Source organism: Macrobrachium rosenbergii, chromosome 37 (assembly GCF_040412425.1).
Source record: "Macrobrachium rosenbergii isolate ZJJX-2024 chromosome 37, ASM4041242v1, whole genome shotgun sequence".
Classification (NCBI taxonomy): Eukaryota; Metazoa; Arthropoda; class Malacostraca; order Decapoda; family Palaemonidae; genus Macrobrachium; species Macrobrachium rosenbergii.
In genome coordinates, this window is record NC_089777.1 from 5608374 (window position 1) to 5618373 (window position 10000).

Sequence of the window (10000 nt, forward strand, 5' to 3'; positions counted from 1 at the left end):
ACGAGGAGCAACTCTGTCGGGCGACCATTGTATTTGTAAACAATCACAACTCGTTGGAGAATACTGCTTGTCAGTTTCAGATACTCAGTATAAACCCGTCTTTCGTGTGTCTGCTGCCTCGTGGACGATACCCTGTCAGTTGGTTCGCAAGCGTTCTTCCTTGGTCTGTGATGCAAGTGGTGCCTTGAATGTTCTTGAAACGTATACCTGATCTGTGGACTCAGGCCTACTTAGTGAGGAGCCTGACCCGCCCAGGCTTTGCTAAGTTAATAACGGTTTCAATGTGGGCACACAGAAGGATAGTGGGCTGTGTTAGACAAATTTAGAAACGTGTTTGAATTGTTTGAGGAAATGCTTCGAGCTTCGAAGCACCGAAGGGCTCTCGTGGTAGCTGGCCCGACGATGAACGTATTATAATCCAACAGAAACAAAAGGATTTCCTATACAGCGACTTCAAACAAGGTGAGGTCACTTTATTGTCTCAACCACGCAGTGAACAGGGAATATGCCCAAGTCCAGCTGAGCTTTCATTAATCAGAGCAGGATGTAGGCTACTTTGACAAAAATCGTGCGGCAGTCCGAATTGGAGGAAAGGTTAGGTTAGGATCATGTATTCGGGAGCGTTTTTAGCCTATAGGAAGAGCCATAAGGACCTCTGGGGCGGTAAACACAGCCTTAGGGGGGCGATATTAGATAAGTATATACTTGGGAGCGTTTTTTGGAAATCAAGTACAGCCTTAGGGAGCGTTTTTGGAAAATAAGTACAGCCTTAGGAAGGGTTTTGCAGGCAATAAGTACAGCCTTAGGAAGGGTTTTGCAGGCAATAAGTACAGCCTTTGGGAGCGTTTTTGGGCAATAAGTACAGCCTTTGGGAGCGTTTTTTGGTGATAAATACATACTTGGGGAGCGTTTTTGGGCAATTAGTACAGCCATAGGGGGGCGTTTTTAGATAAGTATATACTCGGGAGCGTTTTTGGGCAATAAGTACAGGCTTTGGGAGCATTTTAACGCAATAAGTAAATCTCTAATCATTTTCTGTCACTGTAACCCAAAAACGCAATCTTCATTTGCAAGGAAGGTAATTAGGCGTTTTCGATTTCTTTTCATCGAGATCACTCTTTTCCTCCTCCCCTTTTGATGGTCTCTTCGAAGTAAGGGATGTAGGTTGCCATTCCATCGGCCTTTGCATAAAAAAACTTTTTTATAGGCATGAATTTTGTTTATTTGAGATTGGCGGTGTAATTATACGATTTCTTAATCAGAGAAGTCAGTTTTTTATTATTTATTATTATTATTATTATTATTATTATTATTATTATTATTATTATTATTATTATTCGTAAAGGATATATATCTCTTTAAAAACCTAAGGGTCATCTCACTACATTAGTTAAGTTATAATACAAGGTCTGGCAAAAAAAAAAATTACGGATTTTATTTTTTGTGATGGCGTCAATGGTTCCTCACCCCCAGCCTATAGTTAAAGAGATAACCATTTTGATTATACCCCGCCTCTTTCAGGACACCAGCCCTGTGCCCTTTGTACTTTCATAAGTAAATCTGGTAAGGAATTACCTTGGCCCACTCGTTAGTCCGCCAGCGGCCATGTAATGACTAATGAATTTTCTTAAATCATATTCCCTTCAAAGCTGCATTCTTTTCTCAAATAGAGAAAATTATCGTGGAGCAATCAGATGAGCAGAATGGCGAACGGAAAAATTAATTGATAAAGTGGCAATGTCTGAACCTGTTCACTTGTTCACTGTTATGAAAGAGGAAGGAGAAACTTTTTTTTTCACAACGTAGGACTATCTCACAGACGTTATAACACTTCAGCTTTATATTAACAATTTACTGATCGTCTCTTGGTGTGAGATTCGTGTATAAAAATGACTTGGAAAGGGTTTTTATCGTTACCAGCGCTGTTCCAAAATTCAGGACAGTGACGCACGCGCGTTCTCTTCTGGCGTCAAGAGTAGGAACAAACTTTGAGCCTACCCTATACTTTCCATTGATTCAGACGATTGAAACGCATGATTTCACGAACTTTCGCAACACAATAATAGTCAGATGATTTCTGGGGGTCTTCCAGAAAAATGGGACGTCTTTGATGACTGCAAACTAAAACAAAAAATGTTCTGAACCAATCATAAAACGGTCAGACTCATAACACTTCGGCTGTCTCGTAAACCGTCAACCCATAAAGAAACAGTTGCAGGGGCAGACAAATCGAAGTAGGCTCACGTTGCAATTTCATATCACTTAAGAATGTTGCCACTGGGTAGAGACGTTGACCAGAAACCGTTATAACAGTTTTGACTCACTGTGTGAGCTTTGTTTCAGTAATTCTGCCTCATGGAGAGTGCAAACGCCCGTTTTCTCTGAAAGGGCAAATTAGGGCATTGATTCATTAATACCACAGGCCTTCGTATAGACTGAAGAATGTGGAAACTAATTCTTTCCAAGACAGAGTGTTTTATTTTAATCGTATCGGAAATTAGGTTAAAATCCCTTGTTTATTGCTGGCTGTCACCAGTTAGTGGATTCACCTTATCCTTCCTTGGTCAGGCGAGTTATTTTGAATTAAATTGTAAAAGCTGTGAATGTGGAGTTTACACAAAGGTATTAGTTTGCTTTAAACCATTATTGCATTGTGGACATGAAAATGTCAATTACCTATGTTTTTTGTGTGTGTGTACTTTGAACGTTTCTGACATTCGATTTGTTAGCAAATGAGTACTTTTAGAGACAGCGGACCCCACCCTTACATCTTACAATTTGGGGGACCGCAGTAGGAAATTGGTGGGGGGACGGGGTTGAGGGAAAACACAAAACGAAAAATACAAGGACCTAAATCCCTAGGCAGTTCTCCTTAAGATTCATGTAATTTCATGGAAATTTTTTTAAACATAAAAGTAAGGACATGGTACCCTATGTTAGGTTAGATATATATGGTTTTAGGCCATTTGCTAATGAAAGCACAAATTAAAACGTAGGAAAATTATATTTTCAAGTCAAAAATGCGATAATGGTATAAAATTTTCTAAGTAGGGCTTGGGTGGCGACTAACAACAGGTTTGCCTTTCGGAACGATAGTTAGTTATATTTTTTTAAAGGTTTGCCTTTCGGCAAAGTGGAATGAATATATTTATGCAAGTCTTACCATGAAACACAGAAAATTAAATATTTTCTTAAGGATAAGCTAGTAACAGGCTTGCTTTTCGGAAAAGTGGAATGAAAATATTTATGTAAATTTTACATTGAAATGCAGAGAAAACTAAAAATTTTACTAAACATAGTTATAGGTTTGCTTCTCGGAAAAATGGAATTAAAATATTTATGAAAGTCTTGGCTTGAAATGCAAAGAAAATTGTGAATTTCCATATTCACAGAAAACGGTACAATGTGGGAAACTTACTTGTTTCTACTCAACATCATGAACTTGATGCTTCCGCCGTAGCCTTCAAATGCGTCTTCTGGGACGTGGACGATTCTGTTGGAGTCGAGATCCAACTGACGCAGATTCTGGAGGGTTCGCAGGGCGTGAGAAGGGATGCTGGTCAGCCGGTTGTGCCCCAGCTCCAGCCACTCCAGGTGATCTGCAAATGGCAGAAAGAAATGGAGGCTCGGTCGAAAGAGTTTTGTTCGAATTCCGTGTATATTATTATTATTATTATTATTATTATTATTATTATTATTATTATTATTATTATTATTATTATTATTATTATTATTATTATTATTATGCGCAGGATGAACCCTATTCATATTGAACAAACCCACCACAGCTCAGGGCCATTGACTTACAATTCAAGCTTCCAAAGAATATGGCGTTCATCAGGATGAAGTGAGAGGAGGTAAATGGAATACTTATCTATGTACATACTTATAAACAAGAAACTTTACTTTGATTCAAGGAATTTTTCATATAGATAATTCCGATTGTTTTATTTGTCAAAGCTAAGAACATGCGAAGACTATTCGTACGAATGATCTCGCCAGAAACCCTTTTATTTAAGACAAATTATATATAGGCCTAAGTTCACTGTGATCGAAGTATTAAAGTCCTAAAGTACACCATAGATTCGGCAGTGTAATACTGTCCGTTACGTTTTAATCATATTTACCTCAAATCCATAAACAAATAGTTATGCTTACCCCTGATTCCCGATTGCCAAGCTATCGGCCAATATGCATGCAAAGTGGCCATATCAGGACAGTTGCATGCAATCCGTCTATTTATCAAGAAAGTTGTCATTGCGTTTTACAGTTTATTAACCGTCTTTTTTTATCCCTTTTCTTTCCTTCCTGTGGCAGTGGTATTCAGTTGCCCTTTACATTGTTACCTTAATAAGCACCTCATAGGCCTGTGTATAAATACTTGACTCTTTGTGTTTAAACTAAAAGTATTCTGCATTTAGTAGATAATCCTTTCGTCTAAATTTAGCTCACATCTTGCTCCAAACGATTATTAGGAGATGAATCAGAGTTTTAGGACAATAAGCATTTGAAGCGTGGACACCCAATCAAAGAAGACTGAACATGACCCATACTAGGTTTTAGTAACATTATTATCTGCTCTACTACGATAACAACGTGCGCATCTGTTAGAGAAGAATTCAGTTAGATTCGATCTTACGGTTCTATTCCGACATATATCACCTTCTAAACCTGCGAAGGCGTGTTCGCTGATGTTGGAGATGTCGTTGTGCTTGATGTTGAGAGAGTTGAGTGCAGTCAGCTCGCTGAAAGAGTTCCCCTCCAGCGATCGGATCTTGTTGTTCTCCAGCATCAGCATGTCCAGTTTGTTCAGACCTGCAATGATGAGCATCGTCTTAATGGCGTTGAATGGTATCCTTGAAATTCACATAAGCACCAAATCTTTGATTTCCAAAGGCTGAATGTCCCACCCACGAGTGTGTTGATCAAATTTGCTGTTTCGTGATTCAATCAGTCATTGAACTTTTATGATTAGAGAAACTTCACATCTTCACTAGTAGGATCGTCGTATCGTTTGTGAGGGTTTGAATTCTGCCTACAATTCTGTGGAAATTTCTGTTCAGTCAGTTATTTGCCCATCTGTAGAATACAGATGTCATTCCTCTGTTGAGAGCATTGCTTCTACCAGAACTCCTCTGTTGAGAGCATTGCTTGTACCAGAACTCTTCTGTTGAGAGCATTGCTTGTACCAGAACTGTACTTTGAGAGCATTGCTTGTACCAGAACTCTTCTGTTAAGAGCATTGCTTTTACCAGAACTCTTCTGTTGAGAGCATTGCTTGTGCCAGAATTCCTCTGTTGAGAGCGCTCCTTGTACCAGAAAAGAAACTATAAACATGGCTAGACTGAAGCTTCTACAGGGTAATGTAACCGAGTTGATCTGGGACTGTCTACCTTAGTAAATACTGGCTTAGCTATCGTATCCTACCCTCAGCTTTTTACTACTTTATAACAGAGGTAAATCAAGGTGACGTGCATTTTGAACTCGAGATTTCTGCAACAAGAAAGTGACAGCCGAGTACAATAACATGAAGAATATCTGACACTGATTTTTATTTACAGGCATCCACTCGGTATGCAGCCAGATATTCTGGAACTTACCTGTAAAATCCCCGACCCTTATTCTCGATATTCTGTTTTCGCTGAGAGTCAACACTTGGAGCTTCGAAAGAGCTTGCAAATTGGGTACATCTTCCAGGTGGTTCTTGCCAAGGTTCAAACGGATCAGTTTGCTGCAAAATATAGAAGTGATGAGGTTCTTCAGTTTGTAAACTTCATGTAGTGGTTGAGAAAACGTTACAGCGTGTTAGAAAACCAAACACTGTTGCCTTGAAAATTATTAAACCCAAGAGTTGCCATTATTGTGTAGAGAAAATCCTATTCATACACGTCGACTTAATGGACCTCAGCTTAGCTGACATCTGTGCTTATCAGCCACCATGTTATGATTATTTTTTTTTTCCTGTGCTGTCATTTTAGATGTGACACGTTTTTAGATATATTTCATCAGTTAAATGCTAAAGTGTAAATTACAGGTTGGTTGCATTTAGAAACTATGTGAAATTACTGCTAGCCGTAGGATATCTTGAAAATATTCAAGCGCAGACTGTAATATGGGGTCTTCATTTCTAAACGGATTTTGTTACTTACCGGAAATTGTCTGCTAAGTTGAGGTGCTACTGAATTCGATTTAATACAGGAAAAAAATCGTGATTTTTTAATGGAAACTTGGAAATGTCTAAGTACTTCGAAGAATATATTATATATAAAAACAAAGTAAAAAGCTTTGAGAACTAATACTTACTCCCCCGTCCCAGAGAAGGCGTTCTCTTCAATATGTTGCATCTGATTATCGTACAATGACACTCTTTCCAGACCTCGAAGGCCGGAGAAGGCAGACTGACCGAGGATTTTGATCATGTTGTAATTGAGGTTCAGGAAGGACAGACTCTGAAGGTGTTCCAGGGCTGCCGTTGGGACCTTAAATGGTTCATTCGAAAAAGTAAAAGATGAAAATCGAGTCCACCCTTGCATCTTTTGGAAATTTAGGAACGGAAATTTGTGTTATATATTCGGTCAAAATTTGAGTGCCTGCAGTAGTTTAGGAAACAATCATTAGAGAATACTAGATTGGTGATCGTTGTCACAAACTTGCTTGAATAGTTAAAGAATTGAGATTAGAATATTGTTAGATTTTCTTCACTTCAAAACCCTCAACTCTGCCGAGCATGAAATGGATAGAATGAAGAAAGGTCCCCAACCTAAAGAGAAGGAAGAGTTTATTGCCAGATAAGGACGAGAAGAGAGAATATGAAGAAGAGAGGAAGAGTTGGCAGTGAGTGGAAGCCCGCTCCCTTCACCCTTACTCAATAACCTCCAAAAGGCCTCCTCACCGTGTGCAGGTTATTGTAGGAGAGGTCGAGGGTCTGCAGCGTCCCAGCAAGCGTCCTGAGAGACGACTCCTCCACGACGCTGATGTTGCTCCTGCTCATGGTCAGGTGTTCGACGTTGAGGCCCAAGAATAGGTAATCCCGAACCCGCTGCAAGTCGCAGCTCCTGAACATGAGTCTGTAGATGATGTTCGACCTCTTCTTCAGCACTTTCAGGCTCTGCATGATCTCGGTCTCGTTGACGTTCTCGCAAATGACGCTCGGACCTGAAAACACAGACTGGCGTCAGTGTCACTGCTGAGAGCCGAAATTCTCTCTCTCTCTCTCTCTCTCTCTCTCTCTCTCTCTCTCTCTCTCTCTCTCTCTCTCTCTCTCCCCTTACCTCTAGACTTCTCCTTGCAGGTGCATGGGTGAATGTCGCTGGCTGGAAGACAGGTCGTGCCTTCGGCAGTCCTCGCCTCCCCAAGGAGAGTGGTGATAGCTATCATGATCACCGCCATTACCTTCACCCCACTCGAGATGTTCCCAGGTTTCGCTGACATTTTGGAAGTGGCGGGATTTAACGGGGCGCCGTTGTAAAGACAATGTCTCTCAGTCAGCCACCAAACGGGGTTTGAACAGCGTCGATGAGTTTTGCGAGGTGGGGCGTTACACAGAAATGCCTCCTCTGAGCTTTAATGTCGATGCCTTTTCGTTCCTAAAAGTAAGGGAAATCGGAGTTTTAATCGTCAGTCTTCCTTAAGATTTACATTGCAATGATTTTTGGAAGTACCAAAGTTAATTTTAGTAATTATATGGGGAGAGAAATTGCATACATAATACATACACTTGGGTCTCTGTGTAAACAGAAGTTGATCCCAACAATTCACGCAAACTTGTATGCATTTCTGGAGGTAACCTGTCACTGAGGAGTATGTTGGCTAGATCGGTCTTTTTGTATGTGTGTTTGACCATCTACTCTTCCTGGCTTAATATTAGGGAGCCAAAGAGCCTGTATCGTCACGTGACCCTCGTGTGGAAGGTCTGCCTTAAAAATTTCGTCTCAGATACCGTAGAGTTTAAGCAGGATACCTAGACCGTGGCCACCGTATAAATAATCGAAATTCTATCGTGAATTTGTAAATTGTAACCCCCGTAGGGGAATAGTGCCGTCGGTGCACCTCATGCGGTGCAATGTAGGCATTACTTAAGGGTCTTTGCAGCGTCCCTTCACCCCTAGCTGCAACCCCTTCCATTCATATTACTGTACCTCCGTTCACAATCTTGGTTGTTACTTTCTGCTCTCTCCTGACAGTTGTTTCGTAGTGCAACTGCGAAGTTTTCCTCCTGTCACCTCATAGGTCCCAGAGCTTGACCTTGGCCTAAAATCTGTGTTCTATTATATTATGCAAGGCTCTGTAAATCAATCTTTTGATAGCTTTGTAATCTATAAAATTAATTATTTATTCAGCTAAAATGTGGTTGCAACTATAGAGGCCGAAGGGACGCTGTAGATAATCTTTAGTAATGGCTACAGTGCACCACGCGATGTGCACTGTCGGCATACCGGGGATAGGTCTTCGAGTAATCCATCTGCGAGCTCTGTTGGGATTGATTTGGTCGAGAACAGCTAAATTATTATTATTATTATTATTATTATTATTATTATTATTATTATTATTATTATTATTATTATTATTATTATTATTATTATTATTATTATTCAGAAGATGAACCCTATTCATATGGAACAAACCCACAGCGGCCATTGACTTGAAATTCAAGCTTCCAAAGAATATTAGGGTGTTCATTAGGAAGAAGTAAGAGGAGGTAAAGGGAAACACAGAGAAGAGATCTCACTTATTAATAAGGAAGAAACAAATTAATAAATAGATAAAAATGCGAGGAGAATAGTATTACGGTAGCAATGCATTATATCTTCGCTTGAACTTCTGAAGTTCCAGTTGCGCGACACCCTCAGTACAACGGTGTGAGGGGGAAAAAGGGACCTCTGGAACTGAGAAAAGTTCCACAGCGAGGCACATTTACTGCATGTTGGTGCTGCTGTTCAGTAAATCTGGTTGCTCTCGGCTGGAAAACGGGATCAGGGATCAATTGTGAATGCGAAGGATCTCTGTTAAAATACAGCGCATGAAAAATTGGCAAAAATTAAGCAAGACGCTCTGTTAGATTTATCATGGAAATTCAATTTTTATCGTCTTATCAGAAATGTTCTTTTTATGTTTTAAAACTCTAGGCTGTGTGATGACCTGATTTTGCCATCTTTCAGTAACTTGCCTTCGACCTACGTAACAGGTTGGCAATATTGTTCTATTCTATGCTGTCACGAATTGAAGTCACGTAGCATGATTGAGTTCGGACTAAGTTGTGTTGCCCATATTGACCAATTGGTCATTTTGAAGGCAACAACCTGCCAGGAGGTTCCTTAAAAAGTGTTGGAATGGAACTGAATATAGAATTTAGGCCAAAGGCCAAGCACTGGAACCTACGAGGTCATTCGGCGCTGAAATGGAAATTGAGGGTAGAAAGACTTGAAATGCGTAACAGAGGAAAATTTCGAAGTTTCACCATGAAAGAAGTGTTAGGAGAGGTTGGATAGCAAGATGGAAGAGAGAGAATGTGAATGGAGGTAGAGTAAAAGGAATGAAAGGTGTTGCAGCTAGGGGCCGAAGGGACGCTGCATAGAACCTTAAGTAATGCCCACAGTGTTCCGTGTGAGGTGCACTGATGGCGTAAAAAGTGTTCGTGTGCCTGTTACGGTCATATTAGTGAGTGTACGTCATTCATTTGTTTTACGGCACATTCAGTGGAATATGCTTTTATTAGATTTTCACCCGTGTCTGCCTAAGGTACTATTTCTGAGTTTCATTTTTACACGCTGATTATATGTGAACTTTATAATCGTGCCGCTCGCTACGCATTTCGGTGTATAATTGTTTTTGTTTTTATTCCCTATCAGAGCTTGCGCTGATTGGCTGAACCCATAATTTTTTTTAATGATCATCAGAAACTCTAGAGATACACGTGATTTGTATAATATATATATATATATATATATATATATATATATATATATATATATATATATATATATATATATATATATATATA

At 39.8% G+C, this 10000-nt stretch overlaps 2 protein-coding genes across 9 annotated transcripts in view; one reads left to right on the plus strand and one right to left on the minus strand.

Moving 5' to 3' along the window:
• The window catches only part of LOC136825271 (ras-related protein Rab-33B-like), a 94439-nt gene that overhangs the window by 10867 nt on the left and 73572 nt on the right, over positions 1-10000 (plus strand). Inside the window, exon 1 of one of the 8 annotated variants that reach the window (XM_067081344.1) lies at positions 98-462. The exons of 4 other annotated variants lie outside the window; for them this stretch is intronic. The gene's annotated coding sequence lies outside the window, so the exon portion shown is untranslated. Of the gene's footprint in view, positions 1-97; positions 463-10000 lie in introns of those variants that run through there. 3 more of the 8 variants (XR_010849272.1, XM_067081342.1, XM_067081348.1) reach the window with 3 other exon arrangements.
• The window catches only part of LOC136825270 (leucine-rich repeat-containing protein let-4-like), a 25897-nt gene that overhangs the window by 3641 nt on the left and 12256 nt on the right, over positions 1-10000 (minus strand). Inside the window, exons 3-8 of the mRNA XM_067081339.1 lie at positions 7272-7586; positions 6893-7155; positions 6304-6479; positions 5601-5731; positions 4663-4815; positions 3419-3599 (exon numbers count right to left, since the gene is read on the minus strand). Of these exons, the coding sequence (XP_066937440.1) occupies positions 3419-3599; positions 4663-4815; positions 5601-5731; positions 6304-6479; positions 6893-7155; positions 7272-7431 (1064 nt within the window). The 5' untranslated portion in view covers positions 7432-7586. The remainder of the gene's footprint in view (positions 1-3418; positions 3600-4662; positions 4816-5600; positions 5732-6303; positions 6480-6892; positions 7156-7271; positions 7587-10000) is intronic.